The sequence below is a fragment of the Delphinus delphis genome, chromosome 16, assembly GCF_949987515.2.
Source record: "Delphinus delphis chromosome 16, mDelDel1.2, whole genome shotgun sequence".
In the NCBI taxonomy this organism is placed as follows: Eukaryota; Metazoa; Chordata; class Mammalia; order Artiodactyla; family Delphinidae; genus Delphinus; species Delphinus delphis.
The window spans coordinates 12,260,238-12,277,528 of record NC_082698.1 but is presented as its reverse complement, the minus strand read 5'-3'; the positions used below and the strand labels follow the sequence as shown (position 1 = coordinate 12,277,528).

The following is a 17,291-nucleotide window of genomic DNA, read 5'->3' as shown; positions in this document are numbered from 1 at the left end:
TTATGTCATCCCCGTAAGATTAATTACTTACGCATTAGGCTGTAAATGTGCTTTTCTGCAACATGTTCCGTAAACAGCTTTATAAGGTCATCTTTTAAGTCTCTGTTAAGCTTGGTTTCGATGTAAAACTTATTCTGAAAAAGAAAATAAGTTATTTTTCAGTGCATCAATTAGAGAGAAATGATTAGTCTAATGAACTGAAGCACTAAAAAATAAATTATTTTAGGAAACAATTCATAAAGGCATCAATTAAAACATAAAAACCCAACATCAGAAAACAAAAGCCCTGCCACTATTAGTTATAGTCTTCCTAGCATGGGGTTAAAAGCACATAAAGATAAAATGCTATAAATCATACAAAAGAACATGGGAAGATACTCAACATTAACTAGACAGGGATTCAATGGACCATATTGTATGACAGGCACTTAATATGCCCTTTTAAATGACTACATCATCAGCTAAAGGCAACAGCAGGAAACACTAGTGAAAGGTACCCTATTTATCAATGATCTAGGCTGAAAGCATGCAGTGGGCATGCACTGGTTGACTCCCCTACATTTCACTTTAATGATTAGTCTAAGTCATTCAGCTTATGGCATTCCTTAGGGATGGATGGTCTTTGGTTCAAAGGTAGACAAGTGATCCAAGGTAACCCAATCAGACTAAGGGAAACCTAGGCTTGAGTAAAAATCATCTTACAACCATGAGGAGAACAAGATGAAACAGATGTGTAAAGCAAAGAGACAAAAAACAAGCTGAGACTTTGGTAACACTGTTGAACCACAGATTCAACCAACCCAGAAACTGCCGTATTTCTGGAGTTTTATTACAAGAGATAATACCTTTCTCATTTACAAATCACTTTGAATCAGGTTTTCTGTTTCTTGCAGCCAAAAGTATCCTAATTAGAATGATTGGCAAGTAAAAAAGATTGAATTTGTTCATGTTTAAATATTAACTCAATGCACAGGAGTGGAAAATACAAAGAGGAATGAATGTCAATAAGTTGGCTCACTGATTCTCTCAATTCTTAACATGTTTTTTTCTCTCTAAAAAAATCATAAGGGACTTCCCTGGTGGTGCAGTGGTTAAGAATATGCCTGCCAATGCAGGGGACACAGGTTCATTTCGTGGTCTGGGAAGATCCCACATGCCGTAGAGCAACTAAGCCCATGAATCACAACTACTGAGCCCACGTGCTGCAAATACTGAAGGCCACGTGCCTACAGCACGTGCTCCACAACAAGAGAAGCCACTGCAATGAGAAGCCCACGCACCACAATGAAGAGTAGCCCCCTCTCGCCGCAACTAGAGAAAGCCCACGTGCAGCAATGAAGACCCAATGCAGCCAAATATATATATATATAAAACATGCACATAATTACAAAATAAAACCACGCAAAAGGGTATGCAATAAAAAGGAGTCTCCCAAGCAGAACTTCTGTCGCATTCCCAAAGGCCCCATCCTGCACTGCGAAAACTTTTGTATATTCTTTCTAAAATATTCTTACATTTTTTTGGATATGCTTTTTTCTCCTCTAAAATGAAGAAGAAAACACTTGCTAATGAACTATAACACACACTGTTTTACATCTTGCTTTTTCACCTAACATTGTATGTTGAAAAGATTCTCTCTAAAATAACATACAGACATGTCATTATTATTTTTTTGCAGCATGAGTGGATTTATTTATTTATTTATTTAATGGTGTGTTAGTTTCTGCTTTATAACAAAGTGAATCAGTTATACATATACATATGTTCCCATATCTCTTCCCTCTTGCGTCTCCCTCCCTCCCACCCTCCCTATCCCACCCCTCTAGGTGGTCACAAAGCACAGAGCTGATCTCCCTGTGCTATGCGGCTGCTTCCCACTAGCTATCTATTTTACATTTGGTAGTGTATATATGTCCATGCCACTCTCTCACTTTGTCACAGCTCACCCTTGCCCCTCCCCATATCCTCAAGTCCATTCTCCAGTAGGTCTGTGTCTTTATTCCTGTCTTACCCCTAGGTTCTTCATGACATTTTTTTTTCTCTCTTAAATTCTATATATATGTGTGTTAGCATACAGTATTTGTCTTTCTCTTTCTTACTTACTTCACTCTGTATGACAGACTCTAGGTCTATCCATCTCATTACAAATAGCTCAATTTCGTTTCTTTTTATGGCTGAATAATACTCCATTGTATATATGTGCCACATCTTCTTTATCCATTCATCCGATGATGGACACTTAGGTTGTTTCCATCTCCGGGCTATTGTAAATAGAGCTGCAATGAACATTTTGGTACATGACTCTTTTTGAATTATGGTTTTCCCAGGGTATATGCCCAGTAGTGGGATTGCTGGGTCATATGGTAGTTCTATTTGTAGTTTTTTAAGGAACCTCCATAGTGGCTGTACCAATTCACATTCCCACCAGCAGTGCAAGAGTGTTCCCTTTTCTCCACACCCTCTCCAGCATTTATTGTTTCTAGATTTTTTGAGGATGGCCATTCTGACTGGTGTGAGATGGTATCTCATTGTAGTTTTGATTTGCATTTCTCTAATGATTAATGATGTTGAGCATTCTTTCATGTGTTTGTTGGCAGTCTGTATATCTTCTTTGGAGAAATGTCTATTTAGGTCTTCTGCCCATTTTTGGATTGGGTTGTTTGTTTTTTTGTTATTGAGCTGCATGAGCTGCTTATAAATTTTGGAGATTAATCCTTTGTCAGTTGCTTCATTTGCAAATATTTTCTCCCATTCTGAGGGTTGTCTTTTGGTCTTGTTTGTGGTTTCCTTTGCTGTGCAAAAGCTTTGAAGTTTCATTAGGTCCCATTTGTTTATTTTTGTTTTTATTTCCATTTCTCTAGGAGGTGGGTCAAAAAGGATCTTGCTGTGATTTATGTCACAGAGTGTTCTGCCTATGTTTTCCTCCAAGAGTTTGATAGTTTCTGGCCTCACATTTAGTTCTTTAATCCATTTTGAGCCTATTTTTGTGTATGGTGTTAGGGAGTGATCTAATCTCATACTTTTACATGTACCTGTCCAGTTTTCCCAGCAGCACTTATTGAAGAGGCTGTCCTTTCTCCACTGTACATTCCTGCCTCCTTTATCAAAGATAAGGTGATCATATGTGCGTGGGTTTATCTCTGGGCTTTCTATCCTGTTCCACTGATCCTTCTCTTTCTGTGCCAGTACCATACTGTCTTGATTACTGTAGCTTTGTAGTATAGTCTGAAGCCAGGGAGCCTGATTCCTCCAGCTCCGGTTTTCATTCTCAAGATTGCTTTGGCTATTCGGGGTCTTTTGTGTTTCCATACAAATTGTGAATTTTTTTGTTCTAGTTCTGTGAAAAACGCCAGTGGTAGTTTGATAGGGATTGCATTGAATCTGTAGATTGCTTTGGGTAGTACAGTCATTTTCACAATGTTGATTCTTCCAATCCAAGAACATGGTATATCTCTCCATCTATTTGTATCATCTTTAATTTCTTTCATCAGTGTCTTATAATTTTCTGCATACAGGTCTTTTGTATCCTTAGGTAGGTTTATTCCTAGATATTTTATTGTTTTTGTTGCAATGGTAAATGGGAGTGTTTTCTTGATTTCACTTTCAGATTTTTCATCATTAGTGTATAGGAATGCCAGAGATTTTTGTGCATTCATTTTGTATCCTGCTATTTTACCAGATTCATTGATTAGCTCTAGTAGTTTTCTGGTAGCATCTTTAGGATTCTCTATGTCTAGTATCATGTCATCTGCAAACAGTGACAGCTTTACTTCTTCTTTTCCGATTTGGATTCCTTTTATTTCCTTTTCTTCTCTGATTGCTGTGGCTAAAACTTCCAAAACTATGTTGAATAAGAGTGGTGAGAGTGGGCAACCTTGTCTTGTTCCTGATCTTAGTGGAAATGCTTTCAGTTTTTCACCATTGAGGACGATGTTGGCTGTGGGTTTGTCATATATGGCCTTTATTATGTTAAGGAAAGTTCCCTCTATGCCTACTTTCTGCAGGGTTTTTGACATGTCATTATTTTTAACTGCGTATTTTTCTACGGTAAATATCCTCCATAAATTATTTAAATAGTAGTCTCCCACTGATGACACAAATTCCTCCCAATGTTCTGTTTTTTTCAGTAAAGCATATCTTATGGAGAATAAATCATTTTGAAGATTGGTATTACACACATAGTTTATCTCTAGGCTACAACCCATTCTCTAGGTTTAGGTTGTAGGATCAACCTAAACAACCATTCCCTAATCTAATCAACAAAGAGAAAGTGGGACAATGGTTTCTAAGGGCTCTTCCTGTTCAACAGGAACACTAACATTAAGATCCTATAGCTTATATATTTAAAAGGCGGGGGTGGGGGGGTGGGGGACAGGGCGGGGACACTTCAACAAAGTCAACAGACTACAAGACGTACTCATGGCATAATTTTCCAAGTGAAAGAGATTAACAGAATGAAAGCAAACTTTACTGTTCTACTTTTTATGGAGTTACTTCCTTGGCATTTATTATACATCATGTTTGTAGATACATGTCTTAACTCTCTATTTTCTGAAGGTAAGAAATCTTTCTGATATATCTTTATTTTCCAAGCACAGTATCTTCCATATGGCAGAAACAAAATGTTAATTGGGTGACTGCTGATTATTAATGCCTAACTGTCTGTTTCAGCAACGGTATTTATGAAATTTTTAAACAGTGAAAGGCTAAATAAGTCTTCTATGCCAACACTATGAACATTGCTGAAATAGATTAATTTCCATTTCTAACATAATACATAGTAAAAGAAAAATAGAATATGCTTAACTTTCTGCATCTATCTGCACTTAGACCAATAAACAGAGGTATCTGCAAAGGGGAAACAGCTCTAACTTACCATATATATGAAAAGAGGCACAATGCTCTGCAATGCTCCCATATACTGTCCAAGAGCTATATTAAATCTTTCAATATAGAGATCTGGAGGGCTGGCCTGTGAAAAAGAACATAAATGTGATCATTCCAGGAAACCAGGTGTAAAGATCTTCCGGCACAATCTAAAATGCAAACAGACTTAGAACTCAATCAAAGTTCACACTGAAATTCACAATAAAGAAAAAGAGGAGGCTTGTATCCTGAAGTTTAGTTAAGATTTCTATCTCTATTCCAATATCTGCTATGCAAAACTGAGGTTTGATTTAGCTGCCTTTAAAATGTGTGTAAGCTTCCCATGTCAGTTAAAAGGCTTTGCTCTGTTAACAAGTAAAAGGGTGAATTTACACTTAAAATAAATGATATGATTTTTTAAATCACCACTAAACTATAGACATTTACTATGGGAATCAAACTATATTTGGGCTTGCAATGGGGGGGAAATTCAAGGAAGTGATATAGGCTTAATATACTATGAGAATGGCTGTTGACATGTTAGAATTACCTTAGGCACAGTAATATTCTAAGTTGATACTAACTTGGTTGTACCACTCCTGTAGCTAGCCAATTATAAACCTATTGGCTAGAAAGCAGGACTCAAATGGTCCATATACATCTGCAGCTCTGGAGAGCAGTTAAAATAAATATAATACATGACTGGCATTTAACTCATTGTTACCAAATACCATGTCATAAAGCCATCAAAAGAGAACACTTCCAATTTAACTGCACGTTGTGGAATGAATGTGAGTGTGTGTGTCCCCACACACAAATCCCTATGTTAAAACCCTAACCAGTGCAGCTCTATTTAGAGTAAGGAAGTAATTAAGGCTAAATGAGGTCATAAGAGTAGAGCCCTTATCCTACAGGATTAGTGTCCTTATGAGAAAAGACACCAAGGGGCTCATTCTTTTCCCCTTCCTCTCCCTCCCCTCCCCCAAAGCACACTCAGAGGAAAGGCCATGTGAGCACACTGCAAGAGGATGGCTGTCTACAAGCCAGGAAGAGAGCTCTCATCAGGAACCAAATCAGCTGACACCTTAATCTTGGACTTCCCAGCCTCCAGAATGGTGAGAAATAAATATCTGTTGTTTAAACCACTCAGTCTGTAGTATTTTGTTATGGCAGCCCAAGCAGACTAAGATACTGTGTTTTACAAAAACGTATCCATGTACTATTTCATTTTATTCCCTAAAGCTAAATTAATTAAGTACCATTTTAATGTTGAAGAAACACACAAATGGGCAAGGATTTGCCTAAAATTAGAATGACAGATCCAGGTCTTCCAGCTATGAATTCATTCCTGGGCCACGGAGTTGGGGGAATGGGCATGGCACAAAACATCACACAAACAAAACTGATTCTACACAAGGGCTATCTCATGACAGCCTCATCATCTGACAACCACATCATATACACAAAGTCTGGCTTTCACACAAGTATATAAAGAAACACCACGTTGAAAGACTCCTAAATATTAAATTTAAACATTGAAATTATAAAACCATTTCAGCTAAGCTGTTTTAGAAATGTCCAAATAGTCCAATAATATTTTGAAATAAAATTTAATTCATTTTTTTCAGTTCTACTTAGAAGCTTAGATATGTACAGTGAGGCTGTCCTTACTTTTAATTCATCTTTCATTACTGAGTTCTTACATACAGGTTTGGTGCACACTTGGTGCTTTTTTTTTTAAAACATTTATTTTTCTTAGCCCTCCTACTGCAATAAATTGAACATTATTTCCATTTAACATCTGAGGCAACTGGGGCTCAGAAATATTTGGTCAACTGATTACAGTCCTACAGCTAATAAGCCCAAGAATTAAGACTCTAACCTTGCTCAAACTCAGTCCTTCCAACTATTTATAATCAATTTTTAGCACCCTGAAACTTTTAGAAGAAAGTTCAGACTTCCAGTTTAGGCCACTATCTACCTCTCTGCTTTCACATCCTGCTCATTCTCCCGTGTAGCCCAGCACAGTCATCACATGGAACTACTAACAGTTCCCAAACAATGTCCGTATGCTGCTTAGGCCTCCTTCACTGTATCTTCTACCTGACGCCTTTTATCACCACCCTCAACCATACTCACCCTGGCTAACTTCTACTCATCCTTCAAGATCTGTTTCACTTCTTCAAAACTGAGATATACGGCCCTTCAACAGGGCACCACCACACTTACTCACTTCTCCACTGGGTAGTCTCTGTCACTAAACTTTCAGCCCCTAGAGGGCAAGATCTGTGTCTTATCTTTACATCTCTAGTGCAGACCACAGAACCCGAGCATAGTAGGTATAGATAAGTGCTTTTTTTTGTACTTAGGACAGTCTTACTTAAATCTAAAGTGTTTAAATCTAATCTAGCCTTGCTTAAATCTGAATTGCTATTCTATCATTTAACAAGGTTATATGACAATTCATTTAGCCCTCTGAATTTCAATTTCCATACATATAAAAAATAAGAAAAACACTAATTGTGCTATTTCCAAGATGTGCTGAGAATCAAAGAAAATAATGTGTGCTTAGAAAAATGTCAACTATTACACATGCACATGCAAGTAGCAAGAGTAAACTCCTTTATGAATGAACTACCTATTTGTTTAATACTTCAGAAAAACCTATTAACATTATTAAAGGCATTCTTTGTTAACTAAAAAAACTGGGGAAAACAGTTCCACATTATGGGCAAACTTTTCACTATAATGAACAGAATCACATGTAATATCTTTCTCTAAACTGCTTCGAAGAACTCTGGAAATGATATTTCAATATTCAAAGAAATAAATTTTAGAAGTATGATATGAAAAAAGAAAATCTGAAGAGTTTTTGCATTAAAATAATTTTCCTTTTTCATAAAAGGATACTTTATCTATCTAAAAGTTAAAAGTATGAACATTGATCAAAAGCCACACTTCATAGCAGACAGAATAAATAAAATTGAATTCCTTAGTTATTCTTTTCAAGACTTCCCAAAGCCACAAAGGTTATGAGTATTAAAAAGTACCTTTTGTACTGAATCAAATGTCAGAACGTTTACTTAGCTTTTTTACTTCCACATTACATGCAGCACTTATTCAAAACCTCTTAAATGACAGACTACAAATTATAATAGTCTTCTAAAATAAATCCATGCTCTTTACTAGAAACCTAGAAATACCTGTTAGTAACAAAACCAATCGAATTGTTCCTCCTTAAAACTTAAGTTCAGTATACTTTGGGTCCCATTGTGGAAATTGCTACCTATTTGATTTACATAATTTTACCATGAATGTATTTGGATTGGACATTAAATGAAATTTTTTACCCCTAAAATAAGCAAGCTTCATTTTCTTCTCAAATAAAATAAGAAAAAGCAATTGGCCAGAAAAATAACCATTACTCCAAACATGCTCCAACTTCTCATAACAGACTTAGATTCCCTGAAATTTGTAATATAGCTGGTAGGAATGTTTTAATTTCTTCTTCTTCTTTTTTAAATCAGTAATTCATTCATCTGGTTTAAAATTCAAATTAGTTCAAAAGGGTTTAGAGTAAAGAATTTACCTTTCATTCCTTCCGCATTGAACAAACCAACACTTAATTCCTTTATAACCTTCCAGAAGAATTTTACATATATACAAAAAAATAAGAATCCCATTTATATCCTTTTTCACACAAGTGCTAACTTACAATCATACTGATCTGCACTCTTCCTAACAATGTAGCTTGGAGACTGTTTTATTCTAGTGTTTCTCAAACATTTTGATATCAGGAACCCTTTATACTCTTAAAAATAACTGGAAATTCCAAAAAGCTTTTATTTATAATGTAGGTTGTATCTATTAGTATTTACCATATTAGAAACTAAAACTGGGTTTTAAGACTATGTATTAATATATTCTAAAATGACAATAAGCTCATCACATTTTAACAATTTTCATGTTAAAATACAGTTAAATATTTTATATTATAAACTAAGTTATATGTAAATAACTATATTTTCCCCCCAAAAAATTAGTAAGAAGAGTGGTATTGTTTTTACAGTTTTGTAAGTCTCTTGAGAGTGGCTTAATAGAAGACAGCTGGATTCTCATATCTGCTTCTGTACTGAATCAGTTGTGATGTGATGTTTTGGCTAAAGTAAATGAAGAAAATCTACCTTCACACAGATATGTAGTCAGAAAAGGAAGGCATATTTTAATAGCCTTTTCAAATAATTGTAGATATTTTTCTCTGAAACTTGACAAGTGGTAGTTTCGTAAAGGTTAGTTGGGATATGAATCTGAAACTATCAATGAATTCTTGATACTCTATTACATTAAAACCCATTGTTCTATCTTCTACTTTGAATGGGTCTTTTACAGATACATTTTATAGCATTACAAACCTGTCATTTGAAAAATACTGACTCACTGAGTTATGTACATCTAAATGTTGACACATTTCACTATACAACATCAAAAAAAGTTATCATCATCTACCTCATCAGAAAAGTCTTTTTAAGTACTGGGATGCTATCAAGATCATCATTGTAGATACAGGTTTTCCAAAATTCTAATTTTCACTTCAAAGCTCAAATTTTCTCACTGGCAACAAATACCGTCAGTTGTTTTCCTTGAAGTGACACACTTCTTTCATTTTTCAGAAAATGTTTATTAAACGCCAGTCTAAATAACCATAGTTTGTCAGTCATTCTTTCAAATAAAAGGAGTGTTTTATAGGGGAAAACACTAGCTTAATAGCTAGCTTAGCTCAAAACTCATATAACCACAGAAGCGCTATTTTTCAAAACAATCACTGTTACTTTAGTATACAGCTTCCCATTTCTTCACAAAGAATATTTTTCTAAGTACAGGCAAAGTCACAATTCAATAAAATTCATATTTTTCATTGCTTCATCTAGGACATTCTTAAGTGCAATGCTTTTGTTTTCTGCTGTGAGTCTGTAGAGCTGAAAATGCTAAGGCACCAAGCAGTTTTACCCCCAGACCCAACAGCCACACAGTGAAAAGGGAAAATAAGAGCTTAGTAGTATTAGAAAAACAGACCCCCTGAAAAGACTTCAGGGACCCTTAGAGGTCCTCAAACCACTTTTGAAAGAAATCTATTCTTTTAAGTACAATGTTTGAATGTACTATTTATTTAACCAGTCCCCCATTTGATAGCTTGTTGCTAATCTTTTATTACCACAAGATGTTGCAATGAATTACTTCATACAGATGCTATTTTGTAGAGAGTAATTTTAAAGAAAAATTAAGTTTAAAAGAAGTAGAATTAGATGATAATCATGTATCATCATATAAAAACAAAATAATTTTGGTACTTAAGAGTTTTATAGAACCAATCTGCTAAATATCCCTTAAAAAAATATATATACATACACACACATATATATATTTGCTTACTAAGTATATTCCTTAATTATTTTTAACTTTGAAAGCTAGATAAGGAAGCTTGGTCAGTTACTCTAATTAGACATATATTAATTTTTAGAACAGCATGACTTGTTTAAATAATTTTACTAGCCAACAGACAAATATACTATGGTCTAGGTCAGTACTGCCCAACAGAACTTCCTGTGATGATGGAAATGTCCTATACCTGCACTGTCCAATATGGCAGCCGCTAGTCATGTGTGACTACTGAGCACCTGAAATGTATTTAATAAAACAAACTAAGAAAGTGAACTTTTATGTCATTTTAATTTTAAAGTTACATGTGACTAAATGGTAACCAAACTGGACACTGCAGATGTAAAATAGAAATAAGTTCCACAGTTTCATAATTATATCCCTCCTCTTCTATCTACGCCCTATCCCCATCCCACCAAAATGAAACATGAAAAAAATTTAAGAATATTTGCTTTTATGTTCACAAAAACGTTGTAGTTGCCTTTAAATAAAGAAATGACTTTCATATGTTATAATGAAATAAGGAGGAAGAAAAGATGGGAAGGAGGGATCTAATAAACATAACAAGGCCACTAACATATATCTTTGTGGAAGTAACACATGTTCACTGAAATTTTTAAAATTAAAAATGCAATTATAGGAAAACAACCACTACCAAGAATGGTAGATAACTACCATCAACATTTTCTTCTGTTCTTCTGTGTGTATGTTTTATAACAAATATGGAATTATTTTGTAATCTGCTATTATCACTCAGCTATATATATCATTGGCACCTCACAGACCAAATGTATTTCAACAACGTGATTGTAATGACTGCCTGGCCCCACCATTGTCTACTTCATCAGTCCCTCTTCATTAGGTACTTAAAACCAAGCTCTGCTGTCTGCATTATCCAGGTTTGCATGGTACTTCTACTCCAGATTAGCACTTCAGTGGTGCAAATGTGTTGCGTGTCATCAGCAACAATACAATCTTACATTTAAACAAAAAATGACACCACTAGTTGCTTGAGAGAGACCAGTTTCGGGAACTATGGTACATTTGCCTAGGCCAGTGAATTTCAAAGAATGCTGCTCTCCAAGTCACCTGAAGGGCTTGTTAATGATGCAGATTCCTTTGCCACAAGTCCAGACTCAGAAACTTTCCAGAAGTGTATATTTTTAAAGAGAACTTCAGGGGATTCTTTAAACAGCTGGCCCAGCAGCTGTTAAGCATTTAGAAGCCTGTACCTTAGACCACTTCAAAGGAAAGAGAGGTGCTCTATGGGAAGGAAGTCTAGAGGATCCAAGAAAGAGCAGAGCAGTAATTACCCACCCTACACAAGGCATTTATTGCATGACAATAGTGACACTGCAGCTGCAAACTATACTGAAATCAATGAAAATATGATACACTAACATTTTAATATTAGTGTTAAGACTATAGGTGAATTGTTCTTTTTAATTTAACAGCTTCTTGATTATTATCAACTTCAGTGATTATGAAGTTATTAAAGTGCAATGGTGAAGTTCTAACTCCACTTAGAATGCAGAAAGCCACCAGAGAACATCAGTCCTGCCCTGATGGTAAGAAAAAGCTAGTTAACTAACCTACATCATCAATTTTCTGAGCTCATCAGAGACCTGAGGTCACTACATTTTACAACTGCCATGTCCAACCAGGTGAACTGAATTCCAAAGCGTTACAAGCTCTTCTAAGGAAAGAAAGGACACGTGAACTGTTTCTCTCTGGTGATGGCAGCCACAAAAGCTGGTACAAGAACAACCGAAGCTGAAATCAACCATTAAAGGCCAAGTGTGAACTAGCAGTACAGAATCCCTGGGAGCCTCAACACAAGGGCAGTCCATACCTACTCCCCAGCTCTTTTCCATGGGTTTCCACTGGGCCTTTGAGATGAATAATTGAGGGCAGTGAAAGAGATCAAAGAGCCACCTTCTATGGCACAGATGTGCTAGGCCTGTCAAGGTTTGAGGGTGGGGCAGGAGTCCCTAAGGAAACCCACGCACACTGCGGGCCCATCACGGGTAAACAGCTGCTGATTAGCTGCCTATGGAAGACATGAATGAAAACTGCCTATGCGCCGGCCCCTACTCACCTACAAAGCAAAAGCCATTTGTTGAAGGGAAGGGGTAAGAGATCCACCTGAACCCTGGTGACCCTTCTTTTACCTGAGGCAAAAACTGTCTACTGTGGGGGGATGGACAGGGAATTCTCTAGCCCTCCTGTCACAGCAAAGGTCACCAATCACCGAGGAGGGGGCAGAAAATCCACTCATGCCCAGGTTTCTGCACTACTACAAAACAGAAGCATCTTGCTGCTGAGGGAAGTGCAGGAAACTTGCTCACTCCTAAAGCCCCCCATGGATGCAAGGCGAAATTTGGTTGCCACAGGGTATAGGGGACAAGAGGTGCAAGGGGTAGGGAGAAAGCAAGAAACCCTCCGGACCTCTAGACCAGGGGTCAACAAACCAGAGCCTGCAGGCCAAATCTGGCCCACCACCTGTTTTTATAAATAAAGTCTGACTGGAACACAGTCACGTCCATTCATGTATGAATTGTCCACAGCTGCTTTCATGCTGCAACAGCAGAGTTAAAGATGCTGCAATAGAGACCACAAGGCCCGTGAGGATAACTACTATCTGGCCCTTGGCAGCAAAAGTTTACCAACCCCAGTTCTAGACCTTGAACTGAGAAGGAAAAGGCTATCTGCAAATGGGGTGAGGAAGAGGGAGATGAGAACACTGAGAAAGCCCCACTTCCAAGGGTTCAGGTGCATGGGGACTACCTATGACTGAGGCAGGAGTAAGAGAACCAGGGAAAAAAACCCAAACCAAAAACCCTGCTCCCCACCCCCGAAGCCTTGCACCAAGTAACAAGCAACAGCCATCCACTCACTGCTGGGAGAGGGCAACAGTGCAAAGAAAGGCCCCCACCACAAAGCAGGGCCTGCTAAGGGCTGAGGATAGAGCAGGAGCACTGAAAACCCCCTCCTGATTCACACTAGGAACAGAGCAGTCACTGTCCACTGCTAGAGAATCTGAGGCCTTAACTGGTTATTGAAATGATAAAACGCAAACCCAAGTCAACTACTAATACAACTGATTCAACTCCTCACACCAACAGCCCAACAGAAGAGTGGCAGGCCCATTACTAAACATAAATATTATTTATGTCAGTCTCTACTGATGCTTTTATACAATGTCTAGCATTCAGTTAGAAACACCAAAAAAGTAAGAAAACACACCCACTGTCAAGAGTTAAGCAGTCAACAGGCCCAGACACAGAGATGCCCACAAGTTGGAACTATCATACAGAGACTTTAAAATAACTATGATTAATGTATGTTATGACCCAGTAGAAGAGGTGGGAAACGTGCATAAAAAGATGGGGAATTACAGCAGACAAATGAAAAGGTTTTTTTTAAGTCAAACAGAAATGCCAGAAGTTTTCAAATAGTTCCTTCATAATCTTTTAACATTTTAACATTTATTCCTATATTACCAAGTATGACTTCGGCATTATGGATACGATACAAATGGATCTGAATGCTCTCTTAATATTATTTTCTGAATGAAACTGGAAATTACTTTTCATAAAAAATTTGCCTCTACATGACTAACTTTAGCAAAAATGAATAGCGTGTAATATACTTTTAGTCTAACCAACTTATTCCATGACTTTCCAGAGCAATACCACTCTGCCAACAGGCAGATTTATCAAGGTTCCAGAAGCAACACTAATTACACCTAAGGCTGACAGAGATGCTACATAAAACTGGAATTTCTTTCCAAATAGACAAATACATACATCTGGCATTATATTCTCATCCATTCCCATTCCTGCTGTGTAGATATTGTTTCCATAGTAAAGTATCCAAAAAGCGTAGGTTACGTAGAAGGTAAATGAATCTCGGGAGCTAGTAGGAACTATAATGCACATCTCTGATGCTCCTAATATAAGCTGTACGGATGATTTTCTAATTAAAAGCAACAATAAAAAAGTCAAGGTGAGTCTAAAAGACAGTAGAAGACATTTCTCTCTTAGGTCTCTTAACTTTCAAAGTTAACTGCTACTATCATTACTATTACAATTATACGGAAATTTCTTCCCCGCTTATTTCTAAGATAAGACTTTCCTCCTTTTCCAAATACTATTTGGACTTGAACACTAAACAAAATTAAAGCCAAGCTTCTGTGATCCTGTATTCCTTTAGCTTACTCACATAACAATGAGATAAACCTAGGTTCTAATCTCAGCTTTTTAACTGACTAGCTAGGTAACAAAGAACAGTTACAAAAGGTTCAAGATTACTTCATAAGAGAAAATATCCGAAGTCAGATGAAATAGGAGGACCTCTCAATCTCCTATATGCCTCATCTCTTTTACCACTGAGCAAAACTTCCAATTTAAGTACATAACTGTCTCAAAACAAAAAGTTTGTTTTAAAAAGAATACAACTCCTAAATGTACTCTACACTCTGATAATAAACAACTGCAAATAATTATTCATTATTTAAGTGATTTGACTCTCCTGCTCATCATAAATTCCATTTCCTGAGTTAAGGATGCTGTTTTAACTGGAATAAGTAGGTGGTTTTAATAATCTCAGCTGTAAGGCAAGCATATGGTTTTTATTTTTGTCAACTAGTAAGTACTTTTACTGGATCTCTTTGGGGCCTGGCATTATGTTAAGTTCTATAAGGACACATGAAAAGAAAACACAGACCCTGCCTTCAAAGGCTGGTAGTAAACTTATTAGAATTATGATCTGAATGGAAGCCTGTAGACTGATAGAGGGTTAAGGCGTCTCACTGGCAAATTCTCTAAGAACAACTTCACTGTAACAACTACTTTAAGTTCTAGTTTGGACTTAAAAATAGATCTCCAAATACTTATTCAGAAGGACTTTCTGGGGACTTCCCTGGTGGCACAGTGGTTAAGAATCCGCCTGCCAATGTAGGGGACACTGGTTCGTGCACTGGTCTGCGAAGATCCCACATGCCGCGGAGTGACTAAGCCCATGCGCCACAACTACTGAGCCTGTGCTCTAGAGTGCGCGAGCCACAACTACTGAGCCCACGTGACACAACTACTGAAGCCCGCACACCTAGAGCCTGTGCTCTGCAACAAGAGAAGCCACCACCGCAACGAGAAGCCCGCGCACCATAATGAAGATTAGACCCCGCTCGCCACAACTAGAGAAAGCCCACGCACAGCAACAAAAACCCAACGCAGCCAAAAATAAATAAATAAAATAAATAAATTTATTTTAAAAAAAAAGAAAGACTTTCTGTGAAGAGATAGTTACCAGTTGGCAGTGATATTTACCTTACTTGAAATCTATGTAGAAAGGATAACAATGTTCTATCTAAAAATCTTCCTCACTATAGCAAGGAGTAAACAGCATTATCTTCGGAGAATGAAAGATTTTTTTAAACACACTTTGTAGCTCAACAGATATAGAAATTATAGCCTTTAAAAGGTATACAAGCTTTCAAATGACTGCATACAACTAGTTGAATTATGCTGCCACCCACTGGACAAAACACAAATAGCAAAGCAATCCTTGGCCCATTTTAAACAGGAAGATAAACTTGGTTTCATTTGTTGGCAGTTTGGCAAGAAAGCTTTTACAGGTAATCTGGCGTCTATGAAGACTGAAGCAAAGTTAAGTCATGCTGACTGATTATGATTTAGTTTCTATTAATTTCCATTATTAATTGGTTTGAGAGTTAAATTATATTTAACTCAACCAATATATATTTGATATATTTAGCTTAAAAGACATTAAAATTACTCTAAATTCATTTAAATTAATGGTTTAAACGCAATTAGTTAACTTCCTTTAAAATAGCTGACAAATACTCATTTAAACTATTCTAAATTCTGCCTTATTTGAGAATAAAAACTGCACCATTTTCCTTTTCTGCTTCTGTCTTTGTGGTCTCTCCTCCTCAGGACCCTGCACTCAGGTTAGTATTATCAGTGCTGTTCCTAACAATTCAATGTTATTGTCCTGGCCTGGGAGCCAAAATCTCTGTTTAAACACTGTTTCTTGGTGGTAATGTACAGTCTAAGTTCCAAACCACTGACAAAGAAACTGTTGGAAGAAACACACTTGCTAGTGGGTTCCTGACTATAAAGCTACTAGATCAAAATACCAGAATATTTTTATTTGGCCAAAGTGAAAATATACTCTCAATTTGATGAAGTATATTAACATATACAATAAATTTATCAACATTACGTGGGGAGAAAATGCCTCCCAACTGCTCTAGTGGATTCCGGATTCAGATGTACACAAAAATAATCAAATTGTCTAAGTGTCATTTAAAACAGTTTTAAGAGTGAAGGATGTTATATCCATGAAGTTCAATTATCCAAATGGTAGTGAGATAAAACAGAATCTTCTAAGTATTATCAATTCATATACTGATTTTACCAGTCAATGCCCCCCCAAAATCTCAGTGACTTAACAAAACAGAGCTTAGATAAACAAAATGTGGTATAACCAAACAATGGAATGTTTTTCAGCCAAAAAGAATGAAGTATCATGCTATAAGCATGAATGAACCTTGAAAACATGCTAATAAGTAAATTAAGCCAGATACAAAAGGTCACATATTGACTAATTCCATTTCTATCAAGTGGCCAGAATAGGCAAATCCACAAAGTAGATTAGTTACTGCCAGCGGCTGACAGGAGGGGAGATTAGTGAGTGGCTGCTAATTAAGTGCTGGCTTCTTTCTGGGGTGACTAAAATGTTCTGAAATTAGTGATGATGGCTGCACAACTTCATGACCATACTAAAAACCACTGAGTTGTACACTTTAAAAAGGTGAATGTTAGGGTATGTGAATTGTATCTCAATAAAAAAATAACAAAAATTTTTAATGTGTTTAAAAAGAAAAAAATATATAGCAAAGTTTTCTTTCTCCCATGTTACATGCCCATCTTGAGGGTCTGCTTCATGTTATAATCACCCAG

General features: G+C 36.7%; 1 protein-coding gene across 1 annotated transcript in view; it reads right to left on the bottom strand.

Moving 5' to 3' along the window:
* CACUL1 (CDK2 associated cullin domain 1) overlaps positions 1 to 17,291 on the bottom strand; it is a 72,125-nt gene that overhangs the window by 22,003 nt on the left and 32,831 nt on the right. Inside the window, exons 4-5 of the mRNA XM_060033992.1 lie at positions 4,877 to 4,972; positions 32 to 134 (exon numbers count right to left, since the gene is read on the bottom strand). Coding sequence (XP_059889975.1) covers positions 32 to 134; positions 4,877 to 4,972 — 199 coding nt within the window. The remainder of the gene's footprint in view (positions 1 to 31; positions 135 to 4,876; positions 4,973 to 17,291) is intronic.